The 15,961-nt window shown below is 41.2% G+C and overlaps 1 protein-coding gene across 3 annotated transcripts in view; it reads right to left on the bottom strand.

Annotated features, from left to right (window-relative positions):
• The window catches only part of CDH20 (cadherin 20), a 59,371-nt gene that overhangs the window by 28,394 nt on the left and 15,016 nt on the right, over positions 1 to 15,961 (bottom strand). For all 3 annotated transcript variants that reach the window (XM_074987796.1, XM_074987795.1, XM_074987794.1), the window contains 4 exons: positions 13,845 to 14,012; positions 11,487 to 11,674; positions 6,103 to 6,356; positions 585 to 721 (listed from right to left, as the gene is read on the bottom strand). In XM_074987796.1, coding sequence (XP_074843897.1) covers positions 585 to 721; positions 6,103 to 6,356; positions 11,487 to 11,674; positions 13,845 to 14,012 — 747 coding nt within the window. The remainder of the gene's footprint in view (positions 1 to 584; positions 722 to 6,102; positions 6,357 to 11,486; positions 11,675 to 13,844; positions 14,013 to 15,961) is intronic.

Consider the following 15,961-nt stretch of genomic DNA (forward strand, 5'->3'; position numbering starts at 1 on the left):
ATGAAGAATCTGGGCCGAGTTTTTGGAATACAACTAAATAGGGAACCTTAGCAAACTTCAACTGTTCTGGAGTAGTTAAAAGCAGTTCACACAGTTCTAGCAGCTTGGGTGAAATAACTTGGCTGTAAACAGCAAACTGATGAAAATGACATTTATTCTCTACTAACATAAGATGGATTTGAACTAGTGATCCAGAAATGAAAAAGTTCTTATTCTGTTACCAATTCCCTCAGGCCTCTCTCTCCCACTTACTGCAGCATCTGCTTTTGTTAACTCATTATTCTGGTGAGACTGCTCACATTGAACAGTATTTCAAGAAGTGCTTTACAATACATCACTTGAATACTTACAATTTGAGAAACCAACATGGCACATTTAATTGCAAACCTCCCAACCTCATCCTTCTACAAAAAAGAGTGCAAAAACTAAAATGCAATAGTCTCTCTGTAATGTGAGAAGTTCAATTCAGACAGATAATGTGGATTCCAATTTAATTAAGCAATTTTATTAATGCAAGTTGTTTAATTGCAATAAAACTATCACGATGTCTATTGTATCTCTTTCGACAACCTCAATCTACTTACTCAGCTCCACTGCCAGCACAGTGATATTGTGCCAAGAGATGTCTTCCCGGTCAAGAGGTCTTGCAGTCATCAGTGCTCCTGTTGCAATATCAACATAAAAGAACCTCCCAGGATCACTGCTTCTATCAATTGAGTATCTGCAAAAGTACATATTAAAATGTCACACAGTTGTTGTGGAAATGTTGTGATACAGCCATAAGAACAGACATTTTTGGGTCAGGCCAACATCTAGCTCAGTATCCTGTCCTTCAAGGGTGGTGGATACCAGGTGCTCTAGAGGAAATGAACAGAAAAGATAGTCATCAGGTGATACATCCCCTACTTCCCATTCCTAGCTTCTGGCAAACAGGCTAGGGATACCATCCCTGTCAATCCTGGCTAATAACCATTGAGGGAACTATCCTCCATGAGTTTGTCTAGTTTTTTATTGGACCCCCACCCCACGCCCATAGTCTTGGCCTTCACAACATCCTCTGCCACAGTGTCCCACAGGTTGACCATGCATTATATGAAGAAATACTTTTTTTTTTGTTTTAAACCTACTGCCTGTTAATTCATTTGATGACTCCCTAGTTCTTGTGTCAGGACAAGGAGTAAATAATACTCTCTTATTTATTTTCTCCACACCAGCCATGATTTTACATTCCTCTATCAAATCTCAAATCATCTCTTTTCCAAGCTCAAAAGTCCCAGTTGTATTAATCTCTGCTCATAGAAAAGCCATTTCATGTATCTAATAATTTTGTTGTCCTTTTCTGAATGTTTTCCAAGTCCACTATATCTTTTTTTTAAGATGAGATGACCACATCTGCACTCAGTATTCAACATGTTAGTGTACCATGGATTTATGTAGAGGCAACATGATACTGTCTTATTATTTAATGATTCCCAACATTGTTAGCTTTTTCTATTGCCACTGTACAGTGAGCGGATGTTTTCAGAGCACTCTCCACAAGGGCTCCAAGACCGTTTTCTTGAGTGGTAACGGCTAATTTAGACCCCCGTCACTTTGGATATGTTATTGGCATTACTTGCATTTATCAAAATTGATTTCATCTGCCATATTGTTGCTCTGTCAGCAAGTTTTGAGCCACTAACATACTTTACCAACTATCATATAGAAGAACATAACTGCATTCATTTAAGACCCAACCAAGCTCCCAGTTGTGTCTGTATGTAAGGATTAGAGCATTCACTAACTGATAAGCGGTTCAGTGGTGGCTTGCGTTCACAGGGAGCACCAGATTAAAGCTGGAGGGTGGGGAAAGTAGTGAACAGTTTACCACAATTTCCTGATCTGCACTTGAAAGTTGTCTAACTAAGGCTATGTCTGTACTAGACGAAGCAGGTAACCACTGATAGGCAATTTTAGCTACACCAGCTGCATAGCTAAAATCGACTTATCAGCATTTGACAGCTATGGCTGTCTACACAGAGAGAGGTCACTAGGTGTACGTCTCCGTCGAACTTCCTTAATCCTCTTTGCTCACGAGGAATTGCCACTTCTCTGCACATCCAAAACTCTCAAAGGGCAGTGGGAGCATAGCTGCAGCGGTCAGGCAGGACTGGGCCCTTTCATTTAGCTACAACACTGCGCTCAGTCATCTAAGACGAGCCTCATCTTAAGCACACTGCTGGTCAGAAAGGGTAGCGAAAGCTCCCCCCTCTGTAGTGCTCCCAGTGCAGTCATATGACATGAGTAGAGGCTGCAGCACTACGTACTCTGGGAAGGGGAACATCCCTAGGGGCCGGGAGCATGACCGTCACTGTTCAACCTCCACCTCAGGCAAGTGGCAGGAGGCTGGTGCTGATGGAACTGAAGCTTCCCCATGTGTGAAGCTGTAGCAAGAGTCCCCAGTGGACCCAGAGATGTGCCTTCTCCTGACTAAACCAACATTGTGCATTACGCTCCCCTCCTGCCCCCCAATACCATCCCGGCTCTGTGGATCTTCCATGTGGCATAATTGCTAATACCCTTTTTTTACTCCTATTTGAATCAGTGATGTTCTGTAGTAATGAGATCCACAGATTCAGTATATATTGGTTGCTTTTGATGCATTTTTATTATGTTTTTCCATAAGTGAGAAATACCTTTGATTTTCACACTAAATTCAAGACTTAAGTAAATTATTTGTTTTCTTTTCTTTCTTTTGGAGCTGATGGATGTACAAATATTTGCAGGCTGAAAACATAGCTTGCTACCCAGACTATAATGTAGGCTCTCAATCTAGTACAGCTATCTACATAAAATGGGCATTCCATCAAAAGGTGATCAATAGGCACCAGTCCAAGCATGGCTGACAGGCCCAGTGACTGTGGGGTGGTGCAAAGGGGCAACTGCCAACGGTTTTGGACTTTCAAAGGGTCCCAGAGCGCCAATCACTGGCCCCTTTGAAATGCCACGACAGTGCTACACCAGCGGCCTGCAGCTGTAAGGGAGTATGGAAGGAGTGTGGGGGGACTGAGTGCTTTTGGCCCTACCCTGTCCACTCTTGGCCCCAGCCCTTCCAGGGCACAAGGATGAGCTCCCCTTGTATCTTGCCCCAGGGCCTGTGGCACCTGTCAGCACCACTGTCTGTTGCTTAGACTATAGTCTAGACCAGTGATGGGAAACCAGGAAATGCGGGTGGACCTCATGAGTAGTCCTCCTTCGCCACTGTGGTTTGCAGCAGTCCACAGCCCACTGGGGCGCCATCTGCTGCCCCATGGCCCTCCTGTCCATTCCCCTCTGCCATGTGCCTCTTGCACACTGGGGCACTGGAGCCCTGCACTTCCCTGCTCCTCCCGCTCCCTCCCAGCACTTTCAGAACATATCAAACGCCCGATTCATGCTCTATCTCCTCTCCACCCTGTGCTAGGAACGCTGCGACTCAGGTGTTCCCAGCGTTCCAGATCTGGGCAGGAACAGGCACAGAGTGTGAACTGAGTGATCTGTGGCTCCGAAAGTGCTGGGGGAAGGAGGAGCAGGTAAGTGCGGAACTCTGGTGACCTGCTGTGCAAAGCACATGTGGGGGAGGGGAGTGGCTGGGGGCCTATGGGCTGTAGGTTGGTCTCCGCTGATTTAGACCCATTTCCATCGCTGTTGGTCTAATTCCTAAGCACTCACTTAACTGAATATAAGTTTGTCCTCTGACATCAACAAAAGTAGAGTCAGGACCACTATTTTGATTTTTGTTTTCTTATTTAGAATCAGCCAAGAAAACATGCAAGTCTGATTTTAAGACAGTATCTTGCTGTATAGCACTGTGAATACAAACACTAACACTATGCACCTGGAAAGGAAATATCAGTTTTTCTCCTGAGAAAAAATAAAAGAAGGGAAAAAGGAGATTTTCTTCTATTTTTAAATAGAGAGATTTTTGAGGCATTACATTTATTACAGACATCTGCATGCGGATTGCTATGTTTTTCTATAACAATCACTCTTGTATGAGATCTATAAAAAGGCTTTTCCTATAACAGTTTAAGGCCATCTAGTATCTGCAAGTGAATATAGCTTTCTGATTAGTGGTGCAGCATTTATCAGTGATGTTACAAAGCACAGGTGGAGGCTTTTTACACCATCTCCTGTTAATAACGTTCTTCAACAGTCACTTCCACTGCACTCTTTAGATAATCTTCCTTAGTCATGCAGCAGAAATTAAGCCATATTCCCAGCAATCAGCGTCTCACAGTGTGGGAGTCCAGATGCCTGAAATAAGAGGACTTGTGCACTCCCATGTGTTTAGTGAGCCCTTTGGAAAAATGTTCTGGTATTAGAGGTTTTTTTACATTTGAAAATAAGTTTAATTTTTGATTCAAAAATGTTTTGGATTATGACATTACGATAGTATCAGTTTGGATGCACTGAATTTCTGTTTTACTTCCTCTTTACATTTTGTACTACTAGGTTCTCCCCAACCTTTCATCTCCATATCATCTTTTTTGCTAGAAGAAAGTGAGTGCAAAGATGGTTTAAAACACTACCAATCTGATTTTGTTCTCATTAGGTATACCTGTAACTGACCAAAGGAAGTAAAAGGCAGTGGTGGAACAATAGTTGATTTCTATACCTTTATGCATCCAAACAGTCATATTGGCTGTGTCTACACTGCATTCCCCTTGCAGAAGGGGAATGCAAATGCGGCCAATCAGAAATGCAAATGAGGCATTAATTTGCATATCATGTACCTCATTTGCATAATGGCAACCACTTGCTCTTTTGGAAGTGCTGTTTTCGGGGGGAAAAGAAACCAAGCAGTGTAGATGGAGTTCATTTCAAAGGAAATCTGATTACAGATATATATTTTTCACAAACACTCTTTACTGCAAAGCTGCAGAGTGTGGATGATGCTAGATGATGATTAGAATGATAAGACCTGAGTCAGAGAGAGCAGAATGACGTAGTTTGATTGATACCGAAGGAAGGACATACAACGACAAGCACAGAGCAGGGTGAAGGTTAGTTTTATAACCTCAGTAGGAGTTAAAACATTTGACATGATGTAGGAGAGAAATAAAGAATACATCTTAGAGAGAGCACTTCTATGGGAAAACGGTGTGCTAAGCAGAACAGGCAGTGTGTCTGTCAGATTCCCTGCGTGAAGCCCATAAAGCCATAGATACAGGATTTCACTGTCCTGTCAAAAATTCTAACAATTCAGCATCTAAGCATTCTTGCTGTGCTTTTCTGTATAGCACCTGAAGCCAGGCAGCTGAGCAGCTGAACCTGCACAGGGAAAGATCTACACTCACTGTGGAAGATCAAACACTTAGGCCTGATCTTCCAGGGTGCCGTTTCACGCACGCACGCACATTCTGGGGTCAGTGTGAGCCCCAGAACTCCTTGCATGCTGCAAGGATTAAGGAATGATGATGGGACAAATGCTCCCATTGCCATTCTGTGGTGAGGACAGGGACTAATATCGATGGCTGCAAAACTGATTTTTGGTACTCATTTTGAGCACCTAAAATTTGTAGCAGCTGTCAATATTCAAGGTAAGTATAGATCCAGCCGGGGAGCAGGAAAAGAGTAGTGTTAAGTGCTGTCTGCTGGTCCATGAATATGCAGTGAACCTGCAACTTTACGTAGGTTTCAACAATGAATGCATGAGACAGCCTCAAAGAGCTCTGGTCAGACTTGGCTGCCACTCTGGAAATGAAAAATAACCACGTAGAGTATTCTTTTGGCTTCTGGCTGACATATAGACTTGAAGCACCCATAACTGTGAATGTCATTTACCTTCCTTTATTGCTTATGGGAATAATTAGCTAAGCAGCTTGAATGTCACAATAAATTATTCAATTGCTCATGCCTATGTTACTAGCATGCACTCTGTACAATATAGAGGTATTTGTTCATCTGAACTGTGAACAAAAATAGGCTGTATGTAACCATATACCTTCAAATAGAAGGGAAAAGAGAGTTGATTACATTGTACAATATGGGGACAGATCTGCAAAGTAGATTTCAATTCGTATCAGCTAAGACATACAGCAGGAAATCTCTGGATAACAAAGAAAAATAATTATGAATAACCTGATTGAGTTGTTGGTCACATCAGGGTCCCTGGCGGAAATAATTTGAATCGTGGTTCCGATCTCCACATCCTCCGGCACTTCTACAAAGTAGAAGCTAGGCTCAAACACTGGCGGCTCATCCACATCCTCCACGCTGATGTGTACAGTTGTGGTGTCTCGGAAGGGTCCCAGGTTCAGGAAGCGCATTTCCAGGTGCGGATTAGTGCCCTCTACTTTTAAGGTGTAGCTTTTCTTGCTCTCAAAACTTAAGGGCTGATGAAGAGAAAAGGACTTTTAGGCCTGCTGAATTCATAGTGGTAGGCTTCAGCTTGCTCCTCTCCCGAAATAAACTTTTCTCCCCATTGATGTTTTGCTACAGATTTAGCTAAGTCAGTATTTATGCCAAATACTGTGTTCAGATATTTTTAGTTGGAAATAAATCCTGGTGGCAAATGTATCAGAAGCATCCTGTATTTAACTAAAATCCAACAACTAAAATGATGAAATGATTAAAAATTGTTCACCCAGTCAAGTGCTGTTCCTAAGTCTAGTGAAAGCACAAGCAACTGCAAGATTATACTTAAAAGTTACGAGGGACGCTGCTTCAAATTTAATTTCTTGTAGTTATAATAGTAAAACTTCACAAATTCTTAACACAGAGGGAATTTTACTGTGGGAAAACAGCTCAGGAGAATGCTCTTAATTGGTAGAGATCCTGATCAAAACAAAACAGTGCTGCAGTGTGAGGTACAGGTAGGGTTGCCAGGTGTCTGGTGTTTGACTGGAACACCTGGGCAAAAAGGGACCTTGGTGGCTCTGATCAGCACCCCACTGACCAGGCCATTATTGTCTGGTTGGTGCAGGGCTGGCAGGCTCCATAAATGGATCTGCACATGTTCCAGGAAGCAACAATATGTCTCTAGGGTCCTAGGTTGAAGGTCAGCCACAGGGGCTCTATGTGCTACCCCCACCCCAAGCATCAGCTCCACAGCTCCCTTTGGCTGGGAATTCCAGCCAGTTGGCTGCAGCTCCTGTTTGTACCTCTGCCTAGGAGCTGAGGGTCATGCTGCAGCTTCTGAAAGCACCTCCCAGATGCTGCATCCCTCACCCCTTCTCACACTGCAACTTCTTCCCCAAACATCCTCCCTGAGACTGCACCCTGAATCTTTTCCCATGTCCCAACCCCTCCTGCTCCCCAACCTCCTGCTCGAAACTGGAATCTGCTTTAGCACTGCACTCCAAACCCCTCAGCTCCAGCTTGGAGCCCCCTCCTGCCCTCCAAATGCCTCACACTTGGCCCAACCCTGCAGTCCACATCGTCATCTAGAGCCCTCATCCATGCCCACACCCCTACCCCGTCCCAGCCAGGATCCCCCACCTGCACCCCTCATACTGGCCTCCCCCTGTACCCTCAGCCCAGAACTCATATCCTCTCCTACTCTTCACTCCCTGCCTCAGCCTGAAGCCCCCTGTCCAATGTAGAACCTCCCAACCCCATGTCAGCCCCTCCTCCTGCACCTCACATCCCTTGTCCCCATGCAAGAGGTCACATGTCCTCTTGCACCCTAACCCTTGCCTCAGCCTGAAGCCCTTGCCCATACTCCACATGCCCCATCCTCAGTCACACCCTGGAGTGACAGTCCACACCTCAACTCCCTGCCCCACAGTGATGAGAAGGAGCCTGTGAATTAGGGCAGTGGAAAGCAAGTGACAGAGGGATTGGGGATGGAGTGTGTGTGTGGTGGCGGGGGCAGGGGCTGAGTCTCCAAAAAGGGGCAGAGGGGAAGGGAAGCATATTTGGTTTCATGCAGTTAGAAAGTTTGCAACCCTAGGTATGGGGGGGAGGGAAGCTGGCTGGAACAGCTGTGAGAAGGGGTGGACCCCCCACTTTCTGTTTTTCAGAAGCTAGTCTTTAGCTCAAGCCTGAACATCTACACTGCTATATTTAGCTCCACAGCACGAGACAAAGTCAATTGACCCAGGTTTTGAGACTCAGTGCCTCACCTCTATTTTTGCAGCATAGACATACTATGCATATAGCACAGACAGGCCTGCTCTCTCCTACAGACAACCTCCCAACCTTATGAAGATTCTCACCAACAGCCACAGTCTATACCTCAGGAACACCAGTCCTGGGACTTTTTCTTGCAACAAGGCCCACTGCCAGCTTTGTCCACATATTTATTCTGGAGATACCATCACTGGACCTAACCAGGTTATTCACAGAATGAGCACATTCTCATGTTCCTCAATTAATATCATATATGCCATCATGTGCCAACAATGCTCAGATGCTTTGTATATTGGACAGACTTCAAACTCTCTTAGACAAAGAGTTAATGGGTACAAAACAGACAACAAAACACTCCTGATCCACAAACCTGTTAGCCACATTTTAATGGAGTGGGCCATTCTGTTAATGACTGAAGAATTTGTGTCTTACTGAAGAGGAATTTTCACAACACTCTTGAAAGAGAGGCTGCCAGACTTTTTTTTATATTTAAATTTGACACTAACACATGGTTTGAACCGGTATGGGAATTTTCTGGGTCACTATAGGGGCTTGTTTGCATACTTGGCTTAATCTAATTCTTGACTCCCCACCCCTCCCCTTCTCCCCCTCTACTCTCTGATTTGCTCACCTTGATCACTTTTTTTTCTGATTTGTCCACCTTGATTACTGTTTTTGGTTCCCTGTGCCTTAAATATTGAGTCTGTTCTGGTATGGCTATGGTCTGAAGAAGTGGGTCTGTCCCACGAAAGCTCACCTTATAAATTATTTTGTTAGTCTTTAAAGTGCTACTTGACTGCTTTTTTGTTTTGATAGATGTACTATAAGTGACATTTAAACTGGGATGAGGGAAAGAGCAAAGGCTGAGGCTAATATGTCATCTAGGATAAATCCACTTGATATATATGACTCATAGAAGGCACTCGTGCCTTGTTGGATTTGGAGATAACCAAACTTTGAAACCCCTGGCATTAGTCCCATCTATAACTGAGAACTCTAATTTTCTGTTTACTTTTGCTTTCAGCTAGGTGTGTGGCATTGTTTCAACAGCTGTTTTCATTCTGCAATCTGTTTATTAGAGCAACCAGATAAAAAAGTAGAAAAAATAAAAGTGATTTCTTTCTGTTTTTAAAAATGGACAGGCTCTTAATTTTAAATTGGTTCTGTAGAATTTCTTTTTTTCATTGCTCAAATTAGTCATTTTCCAAAATTGGTTTTGCAAAAAAGTAAAAAATTTCAATTTTGAATCCCGCCATAGAACTAAGCTGTCGAATCAAAATTGACAATGCAAAAGGCAGCACAAGGAACTACTAGCAGGAGGTGATGTTCATCCAATGTTGCTGGTTAGACTTAAAAAATATATTTTCTGAACATTCTTCATTTGGAAAAATGCTTTTTTCAATTTAAAATATTTTTGTTTGAAAAAAAATCCATTGTCTGTTTATTTAATTATTGGTCATCATGGTTGTATCATTAGTTACTAAGGCAACGCCAGTTGAAGCCAATAGTAATTTTGCTAAGCAAAGGGCTAAATATTTGAGTAAAGGATATGACCTTTTTCTCTGTACATATGACTTATCTGGTTTTCGGTCAAGTTCTAGCGCCAGAAGGGATGTCTGTTCTATTATGATTTCCAGACCACTTTTACAGATCAAAGTAGTACAGATAAATTTTAAAACATCTGCAAAATTATCTGGACTGATCTTGACTCCAGACTTCTTGAAAATTAGGCATGGCTAGTTTTTAATCTAGTTTTACAGCTGGGTTGATGCACTAGGTGTTTAAGTGACTTGTTCAGTGTCTCTGCATGCATCAGTGGTTGTGTGCATCATAACAGTTTAGGATTTTCATAGCTCCCAAACTGTTGCCTCAGACACTGGACTCACGTGGCCTCATGAAATTACTATTTAATTGGTATTAAAGTTTAGGTTGCACTACAAATACACGAGACCCTGAATCTGTTAATAGTGTGACAGGAGAACTAAATCCTTTTTTTGTTGATATAAACTGGCTATCTTTTGTTTACTACAGATGGGTCCAAAAAAACCTCACACAGCTACACGCCATAGCCAAACTTTGCAGCTCTACAGTGTTCACAAGCAAAACACAGAGTTCATTACTTCTGCTGCCTTTGAGAATTTGAAATCTTGATCTGAATGAGAAATTTCCCAAGGTCTGGAGTGTGGTATAAACAAATTAATAATCTTAGCAAATGCCATATGTGCACAGATTTTTACAAACCTCTGGTAGCCTAGAATGTGCTGTACCTAACTGTGCCGGTGTTACACAATCTTCTCATTTGCTATGTTCTACCATGAATATTTCACAGTCTACATACTTCTTTAAACTTGCTTAAATGCTTGCTGAATCTTGGGCTAAAGAGCTGGAGTATTGGGTCTCAACTGGGGAGTGCCCAGGCGTCTTCTGGGGTATGTGTGTGTGTGTGAGCGCATCAACATATGCAGCTATTTGCCTAGTTTTACAACAGGCTACATAAAAAGCACTAGCAAAGTCAGTACAGCCTAAAATTTCATACTGACAATGACTTCTTTATTTCTCTCTGTAGACACCATACATAAGCACAATATTTACATTCCAATCTATAGGGTAAAATGAGAAAGAAAGCAATTTTTCAGTGCTGTGATGCCTTTGTGTTATTTCAGATTTCATAAGGAAGTAGTTTTTGGCTCAGATTAAACAGAGAATCTATTCCGTTATGAGTGAACTAGATATACTAAGTAAAAGGTATAACAACAGCTTCATATTCTAGAAAAAGAGTTCAACCACTAACATTTATATAAAATTATAGAATAAGTATCCTCCAGGACATGCTCTAAGCAAAATACTATATTCCTTTCTGTGTAGCCTATGGTATAGCATACCAGCAATTGCTGCCATTTTAAAGTAGAACTACATTTAAACTCATTAGCATTTATGGATCTTCAAGCAGCAATAAAAAACTGCTTGGTTTTTATGGGTTCATAAATAATTCTTTAGTTTGTTTTATTATTGTTTCTGAGACACCAGCATGAAAAATGTGTACAGTGCAAAGGCAACTATTGATCAGACCACTCTCACAGTTGTGTAATTAAGCTACAATGGTTATTTACATGGATAAATAGTAAACTGGGACATTTTTCTAGTGGGAAAAGGACAGTTTGTATACATATTTGATTTGCTGTATACTTTTTTAAAGTTTTTTTTCCCTTGAGAATACTGCCTGCTTTCATATTTTAGCAAGGACTGTTAAAGAAATAGTGTTTCCGAACACGAAAGAAGTTATTGTCACCTAATGGGAACCGCTTTATAGCAGCCATAACAAAATACCGCACCAATGAAATGTAACCAGAACTGTTAGCCATAGCAATGGACATAAAAAGAAACCTTACTACCTTTCTCACAGTAATGATTCCAACTTGGTAATTAGGATCAGTGTTAATGTCAAAGACATCCAGTCCATCTCCATCCACAAAGCTGTATTTCATTTCAGCATTAACACCTTCATCCAGGTCTTTAGCAACAACACGGCCCACAGTGGAGCTGACTGGAGCAGACTCCAGCACACTCATCTGATAATGTTCTGGCAAGAGAAGTAGAGAGGGAGGAAGGGAAAAAAACATGACTGGAACAAAAACTGTACAGGAGTTCAGACAACTGGCCACGGTCAACCAATTCAGCAGTCTGAAGAGAAGTTCAGTCCCAGGCTGAAATACAAGGGTCATCTCCATTTAGAGAACAATCACCAATTTGGATTTGCCTTGCTCATTTTCAGTAATCTGCCTGTTATGGGCATATTTAAGTGACTCATCAAAACACCAGTGCTTCCAATGGCAACTCGAAATGAGAGTATAAGTGATAAGTTAGTGCATAACTGATTTGCTTTAACAGCAGGACGGGGGAAAGAGAGAACTACAATTTAATCAAGTAGGGCTTTTAAAAATACTAATCCTGTGCTTATGGTATTACCAGCCTCCCTAGCTCAGATTCATGATGGGAGAAACTCTCAACTATACCTTTCAGTTAACTCCACACTAAAAGGACAGCACCAATGATGGAGGCTGATGCCATTAATTACATAATCCATAAGATTGACACCAAGTGTCTCTACTAGATGTTGTTTTAAAAACGAAAATGACATCAGTAACATGGATCATGTTGGACTTGATCAGAAGGGGAAGGAAAGGAAGAAAATAGAAAGCACTATGCAGTGATGGTTTTGCTGGAGGGATGCTTATTGCTGACTTTGGTTTTAGTAAAGCAGGAGATGTAAAGGGAGGAGGAGAAAAGGACAGAAGTGTTCACAATATTGTATGTAACGAACATATCAGGCTGCTAGTCTAAGAAAATATATGCATTGCTCAAGCCCGCTGAAGCTAAAGGGAGCCTTTCCATTGACTTCAATGGACTTAGCTTAGGATCAGGACACAAGGGCCGTGTCTACACTAGCCCCAAACTTCGAAATGGCCGCACAAATGGCCATTTCAAAGTTTACTAATGAAGCGCTGAAATGCATATTTAGCACTGCATTAGCATGTGGGCAGCCGCGGCGCTTCGAAATTGACACGGCTCACTGCCATGCGGCTCCTTTTCGAAAGGACCCCGCCTACTTCGAAGTCCCCTTATTCCCTTGAGCAGATGGGAATAAGGGGACTTTGAAGTAGCCGGGGTCCTTTCAAAATGGAGCCCCATCGGGATGAGCCGCGTCAATTTCGCAGCGCCGCGGCCACCCGCATGCTAATGAAGCGCTGAATATGCATTTCAGTGCTTCATTAGTAAACTTCGAAATGGCATTTGTGTGGCCATTTCAAAGTTTGGGGCTAGTGTAGACGTAGCCAAGGAGATATATTTAGAGGAGGCATAATGGACTAAGTCTTGCTTTGAATAATTTTAGTGTAAATACAAACTAAACTTTCTGAAATCAGGTTTACACTGGAATAATTCAGAGTACCATTTGCCTTGGATTTTAAATATATTTGGGTGAATTCAACTGGACTTTTACTGAGGAACAGTTTGTATGCAAAAGTATTCCATTCTATTTCTGCACAATAAAGACTTTCCCATAAAGAGGAGAGGCTAAACTAAATTGCTGGATTAAATATCTTTCTTTCTCCTTCCTTCCCACCACCCCATTGAGACAGACATCCTTACACGTGAAAGATGGGAAAATGAATAAATCACTATTTGGAAATACCCTTGGAAAAGCCTGAAATATCTGATTTAGGGATAAGTAATTATCCTGGGTGTCCTAAATTTAAAAAAGAGAAAAACATATGTAATAAAAAAAGGAAAAGGTTAAATATGCCTGGTTGAGATTTTTTTTTCTTGGAAAATGTCAATTTGTCTAAAGTAAAACCATTCATAGGAAAGGGTCAGTTTCAACAAATATTCTGATTCTAACTTTCTGAAAAAAATTGGAAATGTCAAAAGGGGATATGTACCAATATGAAAATAAACCCTTAAAACTAAAAGATTCTAAAATGTCAAAATCCATACGTGTTTTGAATTTATAACAAGATCTGATACTTGTTTTGAATGATCAGTTCTCAGAATATTTTTTGAGATTCATCTTGTTTCCAGATCATAAAAAATTTAAAACATGCACAGAGGGATAGAAAAAATTGTTTTGTACTCTCCTCTATTCATAGACTGAATTAAATTTGGAGAGGTCAGAGGAAGTGAAGATATTCATCATGCAACCATTTCAATCCATCTTCCCTCTTTAGTAACACTGTAATACAGCAGATACTCACTTTGTGGAAATCTGGGTGGATTGTCATTGACATCAGAGAGGGTGATGTTGACTGTGGTTGTCCCAGCTAATCCTCCCAGCTGTCCACCCATATCCTTGGCCTGGATAATAACTTCATAATAATCTTTTGCTTCTCTGTCCATGTTCATTAGAGCTGTCCTAATCAAGCCTGTAGGATTTTTTTCCCCAAAAGGTTTTAGGACACAAAAGAAATTCTGTTTAGACAATAGTCAAAACAAAACAGAGCTAGTTTCAATAAAAAAAAAACCACGAACACGCTATTGTTCCTAATTTAAAAGAATGGGGCCAGACTGCTCTCAATCACACCAGAATAGATCTAAAATGATTCAGATGAAGCTAACGTACTTAATTCACATCAACCCCAGTTTAAATGAGAACAAAATTTGCCCCTTGCTCTCACTTTTGTCTCAAATAGATATTTTATTAAAAAAAAAGACTGGTAGCTAATGTTGTAATTTACATCTCAGAGTTGGGAGCACAGAAACTGCTATTGATTAAAAAATCCACAGTTTAATGCCATCTGTTGTCTTTTATGGTAACATTACTGAAAAAGAACATGAGGTGGCAGCAATACTTCTCATACAGAGTCTCCAAAGAACCATCTGATGCAACTGCTGCCTTTGCTGACTCACTGAAGCAGACTGTTGCTTTTGGTTATAAAAGCTGCAACTCGAGGCTGTTGCTCTCTGGACTTTTAGATAATTCTTCCTTGTCTCTCTCTTTGTATCTCCTGCCTCAGGGTTTCTGGTACTGAAACCAACTTTTTACTTATTTAGGCTAGTTTCATCCTCACCTCAGTAACTTCTCCACCCCCTGCCCCCCACCTTTTTTTTTAAGGCTTAAGGTGTATTGGCTTTATTTATTTATTTATTTATTTATTTATTTATATACCTGACTGCCCTGCTGAATTTTCCATTCCAATCTCTATGTTGAATAAAGGCACAGAGAAACAAAGGTATACTTTTAGTGTTTACTTTTAGCAGACACACAATGCGTGACTCTTAACAAAACAGAAGTAAAATGATACTGCAGTGACAACTACCATCCTATATACTAAAAGAGAAAGAGAGACTAACACAAACAATTCACAAGTGCACCGTTTAAATGCTGCCACCTGCAGCTTTTATGAGCCTGATTCTGCAAGAATTTGAGCACAGCCTATTAAGTGCTGTGGATCTTCAGTTTCCACTGGGATGTGAAAGTGCTTCACATCTTTGCAAAATGGGCCCTCTGTGTGTTAATGCTTTATAGACTGTGTCCCCTGTCTGCCCCTTAATACAGAAAAAATGTCCTCACTTCACCCTCTTAGAAATCCTTAAGTAGCTGAAAACAATAATGACTAAGGCTTACTCATTCCATGGCTTATGACTGAAACGGTAAATAAACAGCTCCGTTTTTTCTATGTACAAGAGGGCCCAGGACAGAACAAATCATATCTAAGTTTCTTCTTGGATAATGAGCATATTTCATATGTTGGTAATACTACACAATTCATTGTTGAAAGTTTCTTTTTTATTTTGCTCCCCCTAGGGTTTAACAATAAATATCCTCTCATGAATTTCTGACCTTAACACTATAGTTGGCCCCTGGGAGTTGTCAAAAAAAATGTAAGATTCTTCCTAGGTCACAGACCTTGTGTGTGTGCATGTCATATGCAGCATCCTGTGTGTTAACCTAGGGCTCATAATAAATATACCCCCAAGCTAACTGCATTTGTTGGTTTGTAAACCATTGGTTTAAACATTTTTTTAACATCAAAATTTGTGAATATCAAATCTCCAGAAGACTTCATTGAAATAACAGCCTACAACAGGGGTCAGCAAGCTTTCCGAGATGGAGCACAGAAATTTGACCTTTTGACCTCTATGTATGGTCCGAGTGCTGGTGATACTTTTTAAAGTCACTAATAGTCCTACTTACAATAGGTTCATTAATAAATAAATTAAGATGCAGAGCTTTACCATTTAGGAGATGGTTGGTAGCATTAGTTGGTCTTTTGTTAATCCACAGGCAGCACGCCTTAGAGCAAGCTCCTGGCTGCACGGGGGAGGACAGGCAGAGAGGTATGAGAATTGGCTTGTGTGCCACTCTTGGCAC

The sequence above is a fragment of the Carettochelys insculpta genome, chromosome 2 (genome assembly GCF_033958435.1).
Source record: "Carettochelys insculpta isolate YL-2023 chromosome 2, ASM3395843v1, whole genome shotgun sequence".
In the NCBI taxonomy this organism is placed as follows: domain Eukaryota; kingdom Metazoa; phylum Chordata; order Testudines; family Carettochelyidae; genus Carettochelys; species Carettochelys insculpta.